The following is an 18,226-nucleotide window of genomic DNA, read 5'->3' on the forward strand; positions in this document are numbered from 1 at the left end:
AATTTTGATTGGCTGTTGATGGTCGTTTTATTGGAATAGATAATGTTAGGATATAAAAGTATTAAAGAATTGCCAACTTCCTTGAGCAAATGGTGTCAGGGTGTTTTTAGTTGTTTCATCCCCTATGAGCAGAATTCGACATAATAAAAAATAAATCTAAAAAAACTTTTCATAAAACTTTGCATTAAGAAAAACAGTTAAATTAGTAATTGTAGCCCATGTGCAAAGATATAACTGGCTTATATTTAATCATATCTTAAACTGAGCAAACTGAGTTCCTGTACCTTCTGTGCTTTTAATTATATTTTCATAAAGAAAATGAAGCAGATTTTTCCATTGTGGATCATTTTCAGTAATGAGAATGATATTTATTTTGCCTTACTGTAATGATATTTATGCAAAATAAGCCAAGTATAATTTTCATATGCTAATTTTTTATTTAATTTTTGTCTTTTAATTTTGGGGTGAAATATGATCTAGACATTTCTATGTGAGATTCAGCATTGTAGTTGTTTTTTAAAGGTCCTGGAGCTGGCAAACTTAATTGTATGACATACTAAACTAAAAAGCATTACACAATTTACCCAAGTATGACGTTCCTGGATCAACATTGTAAATTTGTAATAACTTTCCTATCAAACAATCATAAGCCAACCCATAACATAAAATCAATGGGAATGATAGCTCTAAAAATTTTATAGGTTGAAACGAATGTTGTTTGTGGTCAACAAGGAAACTGATACAGGAACATAATCTACTTTGGTAAATCATGTTAAGGAGTTTAATGCACAAGTATGTACTTATACTTTAAAGTGCAGGGGCCTGTTGCATAAACTTAGCCTCTATGTTAAGACTGTGTCGTAATAACTAGTTTGACCAACTAGCAGTTATACAAGAGGTAATCACTCTTACTTTTCAGATTTAGATTAGACCAAACTACCTTTTTCTGTAACTGACTTCGAAAAGATAGGACCAATCTTGAAGAAAATTAGGTCACTAACTTTTAAGACTTCAACAGAACGCCACACAACCTTTTTATGTTATTTACCAGGAATGTTGAGAATTCATCAAGCCCAAGTAAGAATAAAGAACAAATTCAGGTTGTTCTGTGTACCTGGCAGAAAGCTTAATACAGTATATAACAGTCACATGAATATATCTCCATTACACACTTAGTAATCAAAAGGACTTGATTCACTTAAGTTGTTTTATGTGTTATGCATCGCAAGGATAATTAGCTGAGGTGTGTTATGCTGCGTTCACGCAATGGCGTAATTGCTATAATCTCGAGATGACAACACGTGACGTTCTATTCAAAGCTGTTCACTGGGAATTATGCATTTTTTATAGCACCACTGTCAATGCCTAAAGGAACCTGTGGCGGTCAGGTGACTGCAGAACCACACATCACAGCAGCACCAGGCCAGCAGTATCAGACCGGAAGTTACGGTGGTGCTGACGATCGCGTATCCCGTCCCAACCACTATGGCTGCATCTGAAATCGCATACTTTCCTACTATATAGTAGGCAAAAAACAGTATGTGACAAAAGAAGTATGTCTGAATTGACAGTACTCATAAAAGAGTAGGCAAAAAGCACCCGGATGACCTACTACTTCTGGTGAGGTTCTGAAGTGTGCATTCGATGGACACTTTACATTCCCATGAGGCCACAGGACAGGATTTATGAATGACAGTGAAGTGACACAACAGACGCTGGTAGGTCACATGATAATGACAACATGGTGGATGTAGTATTCATCCAGATTACATTCATACTACACACATTCATACTATATAAAACATACTTTTTAGTGGTCGTGAAGTGATTAGGTAATTTTGGTACTTCAACTTATTTATTTCAAGTTAGCTGCCAAGGCAACATTTTTAATTTTCATTAAAGTTTGAAGTTCGTTATCTAATATTTATATGTATATCAGTTTTATTTTAATTACCGAAAACTATTTTTCAATAGTTGATCAACATCAACCTTAGTAAATGTGTCCAGAGTTTCAGAAAAGATCTCAACAGTGTCTCAAACTGTGCTCGGATTCACCAAGATACGAAGTCTGCAATCAGAACTATTTCAATATAAACTAAAACATTTCTTATCAAATTATATCAAACTCCAACATTCCAAGTTTAATCTTACTGTATGTCAGCAGCAGTCTCATTTGTTTCTGTTTTTTTATTTTCTCTACAAACAAATTTTAGTAGAAACATCTGACAATGGTGATACTGGAGTGGAGAATTCCATTAGATCTATTATATGAGGTATGAAAGAGCAACATCTGAGCATTTCAATTTTCCTCTAGATATGATTTAGGGGTCAGCTAAAATACATACAGTATAACACACAGAGACCTGCCAACTTGACCAATACATTCAGAATTTCCTCACAGAATTCCCTCTGCCTACTGGTTGACCTTCACCCCTGGCCAATGGCATGTCTGGAAAGTGTAACACTCTGCTAATATATCCTGTATTTGCATTCACTCACAGCATGCTGTTAGCTCAACAGTGATCTGTTATCGTCAGAGGTTTTTACCCCTGCACAAGAATCATGCTTTTACCTGGCACAGGCATTTGGCACTGAAAGTCTGACTTCATGAATAAAAATCATTACCTAATTTGATGTTGGAACGGGATCCAAGTGGATCTATGCAAGTGCAGGTTCACAAACACATAAGTGATGAGGTGTTGCATAATGCACAGACCTGAAGTGAGTGAGGAAACAAGACCAGAGCAGCAAACGTCACGTTTTTCGTGAGCGGCATTGTGCAGAGGTGCCATTATTTGATTGCACAACGCAACACAGCTATTGCTGCCCGGCGTCTACGCCCAACGCTTCACATTTTCAGGCTTTGTTTCAAAACCTCAATAAAACCCCAAAGGTTGCAAAATACCTCAAATCCTGGCAAAAACCACAAGTATAAATAAACACAGTGAACCTCAACTTAATCTGTGGGAGGTATGGTGCATTATTGCGTTAAATATTGGCAAGGTTTTAGAAAGGCTGTATTATTTTTTAAAAGTGAAGTGTGCCATTTCTGGCACCAAACGGAACTGCAATCTGTTTGCTTGAAAGGCATGACTGGTTTAGACATAACGACATTGGTTTAACCAGTGTTGTGGGATTATTTGTTTGTCCAAATCAATGGAAACTTGTTTGAAATCATTACTTTTGCAATGCTGTTGCCAGTAGTGGAGCATACATCACAAACTCCATTTTTAAACAATGGCTAAATAGCTAATTTGGGCTGACTTTATGTACCCAACCCATTTGGTCTAAACTGTAGGGCAGAGGTTTTCAAACTGGTCACAGACACATTTAGAAAAAATAGTGTAAAATTAATAATAATAATAATTAATAAAATAAATTAATAATTAAAAAAAAATTTTTTTAAAGGGCAGGGGTCTACAAACTGGTCACAGATGAGTTTAGAATTTATTTTTGTAAAATTAATAATAATAATAATTAATAACATAAATTAATAATTAAAAAAGTTTTAAAGGGCAGGGGTTTCCAAACTGTTCACAGGCAAGTTTAGAAAAAAATAGTGTACAATTATTAATGGTAATAATAGTAATAATAATTAATAAAGAAAAAAAACAAGTGTTAAAGGGCAGGGTTTTAAAAACTGGTCACAGATGAGTTTAGAAATAATAGTGTAAAATGAATAATAATAATTAATAAAATAAATGAATAATTAAAAAAAAAAATTTTGAGGCTATATTTAATTTAATTTATTTATCGATATCGAAATCATGTGATCAATCATAATTATTTAATTACATTAAGAGTCATCAGTATTTCATTTGACCTAAAATGTACTACAGCGCTCTTCTGCTCGAATAGGAGATTTATAGAATGCTAGCTGGCATTCAAACATTCACATACTGTGCACTTGCTTTGTCACACCACATATAATTAGCGAGGAAAAAAAAAGAAACACAGGACGAGCGAAGGAAAAGAGAAGGATAATTCAAGATGTTTGTTTGGCTCTTTCGGTTCAGCCTTCACTGGTGTGTTAACTCGTTTACTCTTTCAGTTTTCCCGTGATATATGCCCTCTTTTATCTGCTCATGATAGACAGCTGAACTCCACACAGCAGGTCAATGTTTTCTTACACTTCTCTGTCAATCATATCAGACTTCATATCAGAGCAGAAACACATTTAACACAGTAAAGACAGATTCATTCAAAGATATATTCTATAACTATGGATTATTCTGTGATTCTGTGGTAACGTGTATGACTTGTACATTTTGCCATATTTATTCTAAGTTACTGTGTCTTTAAGAGAAGGGAAGAGGTTTTCTGAGGACTTTTTACCCCCGGGGACCTCTAGAGGGAGAGAGGTGGTTTTGGATTTTGGAACGCTTAACATGTTTGGTGCAGCTTCAAGAAGATTTGGGCCATTAAAAACCACAACAAGGACACAAAATACGTAGGCTCTTTGGATGTGGACTGTGTCGCAAATTAACAAAAAGCTTTGGGCATACATGTCGCCTATACAGTATTTTGGTGAGATTGACTTTTATTTACTTGACAGATGCTGCTGTCAAAAGCACCTCACTATACACTTTTTTTTAACTGAAAGACACATTTGCAGTTCAATCTTACAAACTTTCAGTTATTAGCCCAGATATTCAACCTTTTACCATTAAAGGCAGGGTATGTGATTTGTTCCAGAAACATTCTTTGTAATGCTGGTTGAAAGTCTCTTCACATCCTGATAGCAATCACTAAGTTAAGTGGTCTAAATGTATTTATATGTATATGTAAGGGATAATGTAGAGCGAGGCGGTTGTTATAGCGAATACAACCCTGACGGGTTGAAGGGGTTGTATTCGCTATAACAACCGCCTCGCTCTACATTATCCCACTTATTACATGGCTACCTACCAAATAAATCAATAATTTGACACAAAATATTGATTTAAAAAGGAGTTTATTGATTTAAAAAACGATTGCATTGCTTCCGCTAAAGAAAATAGTCTGTTCCGTCTCTCTTCCGTCCATAGCAACGCTCTGTTTTTCATGGCAACGGTGTGTTATACTTAGCAGCGGTCTGTTATCAAGAAATAACAGACCCCATTTTACATTAGAATTCAACCAAGCCATGTAATAAATATATATATCGTCTGTGGAAGGTGTAGGACCATAAAATGTTCATCCAATCATTGAATTCGGTCCATTCGGTCCAGAGCTCTTTAAGTTGTTTACGTTCATTATTATTGTAATATTATGTGCTTTGTGACATGAGGTAGTTTAACGCCGTCTCTCGTGATGATTTTGTTTGCTCCTTGCTGAGCGTGTTCATGTGTTTTGAAGGAGGCGTGGCTTTGGAGACGCTCTGAAGGGAGGGTGGGATCGTATGCTTTCAAAGCTAGCTTACTGTTGCTAGCCTCTCCGAAAATTGCCTACCCTACCTTTAAATCTCCCAACCCATTCATTCCCGGTTTGTTAGATTTGCAGGAAACTGTTCCTTTTCAGTTTATTTTAAATGCATTTTCATTTTTGTAACCAATCAGTGCTCAGCTCATTCTGTGTTTGGAATAGCAAACTAGTCAATGAGAAAGACATCCTTAACATTTCCATTCATCTCAGTGACAGTTACTTGGCTATTGCAGGACTTTCTGGAAGTATATGAGCTGCTTGCTGTCATCTTTGCTCATAGGCACTTTTTTGTGGAAACTTTTTTGAGCCAATCACCTGATCCACAAATGCCATGTGACCATTAATCAGGATAATTATTGTGATTGTGCAATTTTTTTTACTACTTTATTGTTGAAGTCCAAAAAGCTCAACCAAAATCACACATGATATGATTCGGGCCGGAGCAGACCTGATGCCGTACTCTGATCGCTGAACCACACCAGTGAACTTTCAGAGCTGATGCGTTTCATGGATCACTAGCTAATAATCCAAACGAGGCCTAATTAGCCTCATAGAAACATCAAAGCTGAACCCTAAATGCCGTTCTAATGCTTCATTAGCAACGAGAAACCCTCAGAGAGAGGATGGGACCATGGCAGTGTGTACAGATGTAATATAGATAACAGATAAATAAGTGACTGTTGTTTGGGTAGTCAAAAAACTTCTGATTCTATCCTGTGAAATCCTTTGTTCGTCTTTAGAGGTGAAATGTCTATTTTTTAGAGTTAAAAAGTGTAAAGGTTTCGCTCTGTGGTGCTTTCAAAAAATTGTTTGTTTGAGCATCCCGACCAGTCCGGCAACAGCAACATTGGCTCAACCAATGGGGTGAGTTTGGAACGGGAGATTGACCAATGGCAGATGAGGGGAGTGTTTGAGGAAACCTGAGTGAAAACAGTCACTATTTTAGCAATTCCTAATCAAGTTGCTCAGAACTTTTCCAGATAATTCAACGAGATCATTATGGGCGATTGGAAAGCTTTGCAAGGCTAATTCATTTTATTGTGTGATTTAACCTCCAATCCCAGCATGCAATTTGAGTCGTCATGACTGTTTTGCTGCCTCCATACATATACGTGTTATATATGTGTGTTTCTAAGCACATAGTGTGGCTTATATTAAAAACGGAACGTTTCACACAATGGTGCTTAACTGCTGTGTGTTTTAGCTGAGCTGTGACACCAGACACAACGGATCTCTTGTGTCACTTGTGCTTAAATGAGTATAAGTGTGTGTGTGTAAGGGCTATCGCTCTCTGGTATCCGTTTTCACACGCACTAAATTATTAATCCGGACACATACCAAACCGTCATATCGCACAAGGGATCTCCATGGCTACCCCCTCCGTCTCATGCCCTCCATCAACCGCTGCCGACTGTTTTGGCCAAATGTCAGAGAATGTCACAGTTCTATAACGGGTCTAGCATGCTTTTAACCTCTCGACCCAGTTCCAAACAAAACATTTTCATTCATTCGCAGTTCATTCCCTCCAGAGAGAGGTTTGTGTCTGTTGCTACATGTTATGAATTGAATACTAGCATACTGCATACTGCTCAGTATGTACTGTATGTTCTAATATTTCATAGTATATGTGAAGCAGTATGCTACAAATTCTGTGGCGTGCTTATTTCTTATGTCTTATGTTTTGACTTTTTAAATGATTAATTAATTAAGTTCATTCCCAGCAATCAATTTTGCATTTAAAAGACGGTGAATAGCCATCCAAACACAGCCTTGACGTCTAGTCTAAAACAAGACAAAATTTGGACTGTCAGTGAAAATGCAGTGAAAAGGCTTCTAACTATAGCCCAATAATAGATGCACAGGCTACGCATAGAACATGTCAAAGAAATGAAACCAAACACCTTGTAATCACTGTTGACTTTGTTTACATGATGGAATATCATACATGTCGCAGTTATTTGTCAAAAACGACATGTAACCAAATTCAAGGTAGAAGTGGGTTACTCATAGCTTGGAATATCGGGTCTATAGATAACCTAGATGGTGAAATGACGGCTATTACTTGCTGGGTTTCTTCATGTCTTATGTTTTGACTTTTTAAATTATTAATTAAGCATGGATTAGATGTTAACATTGTGGCTTTTGCTTCCATTTCATTCGTCACACTTGAAATGAAAGGTCAATTTCAGTCCAGTGCATTGAGGAAAACAGTATTTCACACATTGTGCTCCTGTTGTACTGCACATTTTTTGGCAAATGTAGTAAATCATTCGGGTATTCCACACATACAGAACCTCATGAAATCTAATTTGACAGTATCATTAGTAGTGTCGTATTATGTTATTTTAAATATACAGTATACTGTAAAATGTGAATGGTTTTGAAAGATTTTAAAAATGTAATATGATTTAATATGACTGAATAAACCGGACTACCTTCGGTTCCACCAACAAAAGTCATTTTCAAGGGTCAGGTCATGTCGAAATACCACATTGTTAGTTTTTACAGTGGCTGTGCTATAGAAGTGAGCTTGGCATCCAGTCATCACTGGATTGAGCTGCAAGAACATTTTTTCCAGGTCCCAACGGTGTCAATAGAAAACCCCAAACATCTCAAGAGGGCTGATAGTGTCATGTGCGTCTGTTCAACACCAGCAATCACCCGTGCCATTAAAGATTGAAGAGCAACAGTCTCTTTCAGCACACAAACATTACGCCAAGGAAAACAGCATGGGACGGTGTGAGTGAGACAGAAAAGAACGAAAATAACGTCCGGGGAGTAAGAAAGCTAGAAATAGGGCATTGCATACAGACAGAATCGCGCGTTAGGTTTGCGACTGTGTTTGGGTTGGTGCGCTTTAGTTCTCACATGATTCTGACAGATAAACAGACGGATGTGTCGTCCCCTCCACAGCGAAAATCTGCTCGCAGTACAGAGCCAAACTGACATCAGAGAGACCATGTGTGAACGCAACATGCTACATGAAACAGAGCACTATACGATCTTTCCTGGAAATACACATGATGACACAAACCATGCATGCACTGATGCATACACAAACATGCAGACACATACAGTAGGATGATCTTGTGTATAAAGAGCTGATAAAAGGTCAACAATTGACTCATGTCCACAGTAGGCCTCAAGACAGAAAATGCCGCTCACAAGCACTGCAAATGTATAAACACGATCTAATGAACATTTGAGCTTCTGTTCATTCATGCGCCATCAAAAGAGACTTTAATGTTGCACTCAGGAACAAAACCGACCAAGTCAAATGTCTCCATTATTCAAAGAGTTCTTGTGATCGGAAGTGTCAGGCAGTGAAATAGACAGAACTCAAGGACTCTAGTACACATGTAAAGTTAAAGCGAAGGGCTTATGGGATGAGTTGCGCATTGTGTATTCTCTTTGAAGCTGTGTGTTGCGTTGAGAGCTGAGCATGAGAGAAAATGTGTGTGTATTATATGTGCAAGTGGCTTGTATGAGTGTGACAAAATCCAAAGCGTGCCTCGGAATAATGTGATACACAGATTATCTAAATATAGACCTATAATCTGACATATTCAACCCAAGACAGTGGCATATTAGGAGCTAGGTGATATTTTGAATACTTTGTAAATGTCTGAGTGAGATGTGTTAGTTGTCAGAATGAGAGTGTTAATATTTTATTTAACTCTGCATATTGTTCAACCCCAATGTATAATTATGGCAGGGTGATATATTGAATATTTATGAAATGTTTGAGATGACAATCTTTTCTTTGTCTTATGACTCTCAAGTATGAGAGCTTTAAAACAGTTTTAGTAGCATCTTTGATTTTTCAAAGTAGCATCAGAGTTTGTTCAATTCATCTATATGAATCAATTAAGCAATCACTCAAAAATGTTCATGAAAGTCTCCACATAATATTTTTTATCCCCAAAACACTGGCATACAATTAGAGCTAGGCAATATAATAAATATTTACAAAATTCAATTTATCTATGTGAATCAGTTCAAATCAGTAACTTGTTTGCGTTATCTTGTCACTCAAGAACGTTAATGGAAGTCTCCGCATAGTGTTTTTCACATATTAAAATGTTTCAGTAAAATATTTGTAGGTAAATATTGCAGTTTATTGGGATGTGATGTTATTTTGATCCATATCAATGGAAAATTTGACATCTTATTTAATAATATTTGAGCAGATTTAGGTTTTAATAATTTAATAATAAAAACCCAGTGTTATTTAGTGCAGTGTTAATTCTTGCATTGATTTTTTTGCCGATTTGGTAAAAAAAGATTGGTCACTTTTGGGTCATTTCAGAGCAAATACATAAATATTATGTTATATATATATATATTGAATATCATTAAAAGGGTCATAATATCACCCGGCCCTATACATCCAGTGCATATGCATCTATATTTTGGGGGTGAATCACTGTGGCCATGGCGGCAGAAATAACATTCGCTCTTGTTTTAACGTAACATTAGCAAAATGAAAGACACTGCCATAGAAAGTTGGAGGCTGAACTCTATCTGAACTCTATTCACACACACACATCATGTTATACGAAGTGACAAACATCATCCAAACATGTCATTCTGCAGAGAATACGGCTTTGTTGGAGAGGTGAGACAGAGCTTTATCTGTTCACAGTGACGCTTTTTGTTGACTGACAGCTCTGGCGCTATTTCACAGCTTTTTCGTAACACATGATGACTTAAATCTATACAATGAATGAAATAACGCCCCATAATCTAAACGAATTATATTAATACAACTTTTTCCATTTAATAAATCTTTCTTTTTAATTAAAAAAATAAATCAGTTGTGTCCCCAAGAGATAACTTCTCGGCTGGTTCTGGGAGGCCATTCTTCAACTGAAAGCCTCGTAAAGACCTCCAGAGAGCTATACGTATAGAGAGCGCGAGAACTGCCAAGAAAAGATTACATGTCCATTGTCAGCTCTTAATAATTTGGCTTTCTGAAAGACCAAATAGTTTGTCAATGGTTTCTTTTATAACACACCTCACTGCCTTTGCTGCACACTAGTTAAATCCCTCTTTTGTCTGTCTGTCACACTATTAATAATGTCTCTCTCCAAAACACACACACAGAGACCGAAAGCGAGCAAGCATGAGAGAGAGAGAGAGAGAGAGAGAGAGAGAGAGAGAGAGAGAGAGAGAGAGAGAGAGAGAGAGACCTTTTCCACTGTACTGGGAGTGTGTGCATTGTACATTTGAATAGGTATTGAACCATAACACAATAAAACTAGTTAAATGTGTCTGGTAAAACAGTGTTAATCGTGTGGAACACAAGTCGGCAGATATTTGATGTGATGCTGTTGCCCAGTGACCAATCAGCTCCTGACCTCAGTCCCACAGAGACGGTCAGAATGCCAGCCGACCGCTGCTCCGCCATCAAAACCTGGACAGATTTAGGTTAAACTCCGGCTAAAGCACAGATCCGTCATTTAGAAAGACAGAGACTCATCTTACCCCTGTATTTTTGTGTGCGCACAGGAAGCTACCAATATAAACCTCTGCCACTGCCACACCAGCAGACCATACAAAGCCAAACCGCGCCAATAAACTTCAATGTTTTTACATCAGCGTCCGTTTATAACATCAGACAAGTGGAAAATGCATTCTGTCTGTCTGCTCTATGTTCTTTTACCCTGGCAGATTCAATGTTTGAATGCCACAAGGCTTTCTTAAAGGGATAGTTCACCTAAAAATGAAAGCTCTGTCATAATTTACTCACCCTAATGTCATTCCAAACCGGTATGAGTCTGCTGAACACAAAAATATATATTTTGAAGAATGTTGGGGTCCAAGCAACATTGGACCCCATTGACTTTCATTGTATGAGACATTTTGTGTGTGTGTTCTGCAGGAGAACAAAAGTCATATGGGTTTGGAATGACATGAGGGTGAGTAAATGATGGCAGAATTTTCATTTTTGAGTAAACTATCAATTACTCTCTCAAAAATAAAGGTTCGGAAAGGGTATTTTTTCAAGGATATAAGAACCAATCAGGTTCCCAAAAGAACCTTTGAGGGAACAGTTCTTAAAAGAAAGATTTTTTTTCTTAGTTTGAAGAGCATTTTAATAATCTGAAGAACACTTTTTCTCTATACTCTTAAAAAAATATATCAAAGATTCTTTATTGGCATCACTGGTTACATGAAGAACCTTTAACATCCATGGAACCTATCCACTGCACAAAAGGAAAAAACATGGTTCTTTTAAGAACTGTTCACCGAAAGGTTCTTTGGGAAACCAAAAAATGGTTCTTCTATGGCATCGCTGTGAAAACCCCTTTTAGAACCTTTCATTTTAAGAGTGAAGATCTTAAAGGTTCTCCATGGAACCATAGATGCCATTAAAGAAATCAAAGTCAGTCCAGTGAAGAAGTTTGTATCAAGTTGATTTGATTTATATAATTTGTTTTCCACTTCGCTTCTCATTGAGTTGTCTCAAAATTCTAATTTATATGACTGGGTGCTTAAATACATGGTGACTGGAGACTTCAAAGTACACGGTACTGTAAAATCTTACAGAACTGCTGCTGTCCTGAGAAAGCCTCTAATCTCAAATGTCTAAAATAGCAATCTTCTAAGAGACAGAAAGAATGCCAGTTGTCAGAATGAAAATTTAAGGCGTCTCAAGCTATTGTTTGCTTTACCGCAGATTTTAGGCTTCTTAAAGACATAAAGGGCATCTGACAGAACTGTCAAGCCCATAAACAGGCGGTCTGCGTCTGCAACACCATCCAGCGCTTGAGTCATTATAAACTATGGAGAAAAACTTTGCCCTGAACACACTTCACTACTCCAAACAACACAAACAGCTGTCTCATTTGAGCATAACTTCTGACCGACTGTAAATTCACAGTGGACTTTTATAATGTTGGCACGTTTCAAAGGCGAAAGCTTTCTATGCTGCATTTCTAATAAAAATGAAAAGTTGAACTGTAACAACATGTTTACCGTTACAATATTTAGGCTGTAATGACAGGTTGACTTCTTTTGGTTACTGGCCGGATATCAAGTCATGTAGAGTTGATTTATTCCGCCCTTTCGGGAATCAGATTGTGCCAATAGAACAAACCTCAATGTGTGTGTGTGTGTGTGTGTGTGTGTTTGTGTGTCCAGAGCAGCAGGAAAAGAGAATATACAAGCTTCTGGACTGGAATTATGGAAGTGTGCCACACAATAAGTCAGAGGTGCAACTAAACAAGCACTTCTCTATGTTTTTGAATACATAAACAATTAGATTGAGAATAGCCTAAAATGCATTACAAAAGTGTATGCTTCACAACATTAAATGCATGCTGCTTTTTAATTACTAAGCAATTGCACTGTAACATGAACACTAATTTAGACTGTGAGTGTGTTTCACAAATGCGTGATACATTATTTAACATACTTAAGATGTTTACATTAAGTTATGCAGCCTATAAATCCTTCGGTCTTGTAATATTATAGTAAGCATTCACCAACAAGTCTCAGAAATAACAAGACAATCCATTCCTGCTGCGTTCTTAGGCTAGTATTGTTATAATTTAATAAACTTTGAATTGGTGTGTTATGGGGAGATTAACGTGCAATTGCATAGAAGTTTTCATGCAAAAATGCTCAGTCCAGCGCAGGGTTTGTTATGAACATAGAGATGTGAAGGACATCAGCATCATCATCATCATCATCTCCTGTGTGGATCTCTTACCTCCACACTGAATTGCTGCTCCTCACCGTCCACAGCACATAAAATCCACAGCAAGAACTGCGCGCACAAGCAATTCAACCCTCTTCTATTATTCAGTGTTAACAAAACCATAATGACCCGTATTTAATCGTTTTGGCTGCTTGCTTTTATTAATAGTCAATAAAATTTTTTTAAAAAAATCAAAGAACAAAAGAAGGAATAATTCCCTCTGGTCTCAGTGGGATGGAAACATTAGAGGCAGGCAAACAGTCGTCACGTCGAGAGATATAATAATAATAATATCATATCACTCCGGGAGGCTCTGCTGATCGCGTTGTTTGCTCCTTTAGAGTTCGTCTCGTCTTTGTCTCCCGGAGGCGCAGATGTGATGATGATGATGCTCAGATAAGTCACATTTAGTTGTTCTGCTCCTCTTCTGCTCAGCGCGATGGACTGCGAGTTTTCAACCATACCTCTCCCTTCTGAGCATGCGCACTGAGCTCCGCTCTCAATCCCACCTCAGCGGAGAACCCACGGAGAGCAACGTCACGGAATCCTAGATCAGAAACACAACACCAAACTGGAGTAAATAACACCTACTGTAGTATTATACTGATATTTATTATTATTGATAACAACATTTAACAATAATTTTATTTTTTTATTATTATTTTATCAGTAGTAGTAGTAGCCTAGTAGTTGTAGCAGTAACTAAAATGAATAATACATTTATTTTTGTTATCAACTTTATATTAGTTATAGAGAGAGATATTATGTATATTCTATATATGTTATATATACAGTATGTAATGAAGATTACATAATTTATTCTTTATCCTTTTATGTTTACAAGAAATCTTGGCTACCCTTCTTTGGATGCCTTTTGACATGCAGTGTACCGTTCATGTCCACTAGAGGGCATCTCTCGTGCTTTCTTAAAGCTCCCATACAAAGAATGGGACATCACAATTTCCCCACTTTTAATGTAGGGTACAACGGGGATAAAGGCACACCTTAAGAAAAATGTACTTTTCACTACTCACATAGTGTATGATTGATTGCAGAAAAAAAAAATTGGATTGAACATTGACAGAGCAACATATTTTGTGTGAAAATAAATCATAAAAGTTGTTTGTTTAAAAATCTTAGTTGAGGTGGCAAGGTGGGCCTTTTACCCCGCACAGGGTAAAAGGCACACAAGCATGGGGCAAAAGTCACAAAGTACTGATACAAACACTTTAGCTAAAATAATATGTTTTTAATAATGTCTAAGTTAAAACAATCATAATACAGAAACAAAATTATTTTAAAAAGTAAAAATTCTGAAAGCATTGTAGATCCCGTAATACTTTAATATAGATTTACAGTAGTAACAATATGCTAAATTACATTTTATTATATGATATGATTAATATAATATTCTTAGACATGATGGTTTAATTATATTTATGTTTATATTTATTATATTTATCTAACGTAGACACCCAACTTAATATATGATGCTATCTAAATCTAACCATGTCATGTCAACAAATGGAAAAGTGTTTATTATCATGTTAATTATTGTGCCTTTTTCCCCAACAGCAGGGGGCGCCCTTTACCCCAGATACCACACTTTTACACATTCTTCTGATATTGAAAAACCGTTGCTTTAATTAGCTTGAACAAAAATGAAAATCATTAAGACCTTTGTCTCGAAATATAATCACTAATTTTAGCGCTTCCCATTTGCTACTTAAAACTACAACATTTTTAAAAAAACGTAAAATAATGAAAAATCAACTTTGCGCGGCTATCCGCGATCACATCAAGTATCAGCCAAATTTCCATGTGCATTTTGTTTTGTGCCATCTAGTGGTTTAGAGGAAAATAAAATAAAATCATACAGATGAACAGAGCAAACTTTTGCTTGTGTGTTACATTTTATTGTTGCTCGACACAATTTATTTCAACACTCTTAAAAAAGTGCAATGTATCAAGTGTGTGTTCCTCTCTTACAGGGAACATTCCAAAGATATGAGTGCAAAGCAAGCCCATCATCTCCATCTCAGTGTGAACACGTACATCAAGGGCGAAAAAGAAAAGAAAATCAGATTAAATGTCGCAGATCAATGATTTTGTACTTAGAGGCAAATGCGATGGGAAAAAAGCAGAGCAGCAGGGTACGGCATGGACATCTAATGAGGTTTCAATTTGCATGAGACTGCAGGGAATAAGCTATTCTCTGTAAACTTGGGACTAACATCTGTGAAACTACAACCGTTGATTTCACACGTCACTGACCACAGGAAACATGCCGGGTTTCCACTGACCAATAACAGCTTTCCGCCTAAACATAGGCCTATTGGTGCTTGCTAAGTCTAGCATGAGCATCACCTTAAAACATGCAGGTATGATATTAAAACGTTCCGAATATACATTCCAAATAATCATAAAACTTTTGCTTTGTTAGTTTGAACAGTAACAGTCATTTGGGTTAAGAAACTATCAGAACTGTGTTTTTGCTGCTTTTGATTTAGTGTTTTGCTGTGCAGTGGATTGCTCTGTTGATTCAAATCCATAAACTCTGCCAATGACTCTCTGTTTGGATCTAATAACCGTCACATTTCAGCCACATGAGTGGAGATCAGCCAGTGAAGACGAACATGACGTGCTCATCAAATTGGTCATGCAAAAGGTCTTTTGAGGTAAACTGAGAACTCAGCAAAGTATAGACCTTATGCGCCAGAGAAACGAGGGCGCCGCCATCTTTAGAATATTGTCTTTGAACTTCCGTTTTTGCGGTCGCTCTGTATATTTCTATGGCGCTGCTGTCCAGGAGTAATTAGCTTTTGAAGTGGATTTACTTAATGTAAAGTTCACGAGTTCACATCTACATATAATTAGTACAATAAGTTTATGCGTATTTGGCATGCTGTCCGGAGGGAGGGCTCCGAGCTCGGAGTTAGGCCTGAACCTAGAGTACTCCCCCCAGTTGGTAAGTGTAGATGGAACTGGAAGTGAGGAGATGGGGTGGAGGAGGGATGCTGACAAACTTTCAATAAACAGAGATAGGTCTGCTGTGAATTTATACTCTGCCATTGAGTTGATTACTGATTAATCTCCAGCTGTGCATAATTTGGTTGATTATCTGAACCTGCTCCTCCCGAACTTTGTTAATAAAACATCATTTAACGAAAGTTATCATGAGGACTGTAATGTTTAAAGCAGATGTCTTAACAAATGTCAGTAGACCGGGAAGATTTTAAAACGAGCCGTTCATTAATAAACACGCAATATCGCTGTGAAAATACAGACGGAAGTCAAAAAACAAAGAGCGCAGCGCTGAAAAGGGGCGGGACTACATAAGGTCGATAGCATGTTGTAACATTTATCTGAAGTTGTGATAATGTTGCCATACTGTTATCTTACAGATGTTTTAACATAAAAAATAAATGTTTTTATAAAAAGGTGCATTGTTTTTCACACACACACACACACACACACACACACACACACACACACACACACACACACACACACACACACACACACACACACACACACACACACACACACACAGCCTGTATATATTACAGTATTTAATATTTTAATTTAGCTTTTATCAGTTTTCACATTATAAGTTTAGTACTTTCTATGTGCTTTTGTCATTTTATTAGCTTTAGTTTGTTAATATTTCTAATTTATTTATTATATAGTTATTCTAATTATTTCTTAAATTAATTTATTTTTATTTCAGTTTTAGTACTTCAACTTAAACGTTTTTTTTTCTTTAAGTTTTTAATCTAATATTTATATTTTATTTTTTAGCTTTATGTCAATTAACAAAAATGATTTTGAATAGCTTTAGTTTTAGGTCAACAATAACAACACTGACAAGGACAAATAACATTGTGTTATGGTTTTGATTTCACTGTTTTAGTGAAATGGATCTATATAAACATATAGATTACATTAAAACCTAAATAAAATATTCCAGAAACATTATAGTTTGTTCAGCTTTTGTTTTTAAAATGTTCCACAATGTTGCCTACTTTACTATAACCGCAACCAATATGCAAAGCTGTGGAAGTGTTTCACGCTTGCTGGGCAGTTGTGCTAAAGAAAGAGAAATGAGCAGGTGCTATCATTTCAATTCTGGCATTTATCGTTGACACGCAATAATGATGACATCCTAAACTAGAGCACTCACACATTTCAGCAACCATCTGTGCCTCTTTCTCTTTCTCTGACCATCTCTCATTCTGTTTTTGCTCGCTCTGGTTGTACTGTAGTCTCTCTCGCTGTCTTGCGCTGTACTTCACAGATAGAGATTGAAGACTCTGTGGTTCCTCTGTTCCAGCACTGATACTGTGCTGGCCCATATAACCTTCCCTCTCAGTCTCACTTCTTATGTTATAACTGCATCTGCTCCCCCCATTCAAAACGCTCCTTCTGCTTCCTTCACAGACCAGCCAAAAATGCTTTGAACAGGTTCAGGCTTCACATGTGTGGGTTAAGCATTTGGCCATATCTCCTGGCGACCCATCATGCATCACTCTCTCCCTCTCTCGCCATCCTATTCTTCTTTTCTCCCACCCTCTTTCCAGCGTAATCTCCATTTGCACTACTTTTTCTTAGAGACATGCATCAGGAAAAAAATCTAGATTTGTACATTATAAACAGTGTCGGTATATGTGGTTGTTTTCTTCCTTTCCATTTCATAGTGTGTTTATGCAATTAAAAATCTATCTATCTATCTATCTATCTATCTATCTATCTATCTATCTATCTATCTATCTATCTATCTATCTATCTATCCATCCATCCATCCATCCATCCATCCATCCATCCATCCATCCATCCATTCTATCTATCTATCTATCTATCTATCTATCTATCTATCTATCTATCCATCCATCCATCCATCCATCCATCCATCCATCCATCCTATCTATCTATCTATCTATCTATCTATCTATCTATCTATCTATCTATCTATCTATCTATCTATCCATCCATCCATCCATCCATCCATCCATCCATCCATCCACTGACCCACCCACCCATTATATCCATCCATCCATCCATCCATCCATCTATCCATCTATCCATCTATCTATCTATCTATCTATCTATCTATCTATC

General features: G+C 36.8%; 1 protein-coding gene across 3 annotated transcripts in view; it reads right to left on the reverse strand.

Moving 5' to 3' along the window:
* Positions 1-13,603, reverse strand: part of mmp16a (matrix metallopeptidase 16a (membrane-inserted)) — a 58,618-nt gene extending 45,015 nt beyond the window's left edge. Inside the window, exon 1 of one of the 3 annotated variants that reach the window (XM_084102204.1) lies at positions 13,121-13,603. In XM_084102204.1, coding sequence (XP_083958330.1) covers positions 13,121-13,231 — 111 coding nt within the window. In that variant the 5' untranslated portion in view covers positions 13,232-13,603. The remainder of the gene's footprint in view (positions 1-13,120) is intronic. The other 2 variants (XM_084102205.1, XM_084102203.1) reach the window with 2 other exon arrangements.
* Positions 13,604-18,226: the final 4,623 nt, after the last annotated feature.

The sequence above is a fragment of the Abramis brama genome, assembly GCF_963993115.1.
Source record: "Abramis brama genome assembly, chromosome: 24".
Lineage (NCBI taxonomy): Eukaryota > Metazoa > Chordata > Actinopteri > Cypriniformes > Leuciscidae > Abramis > Abramis brama.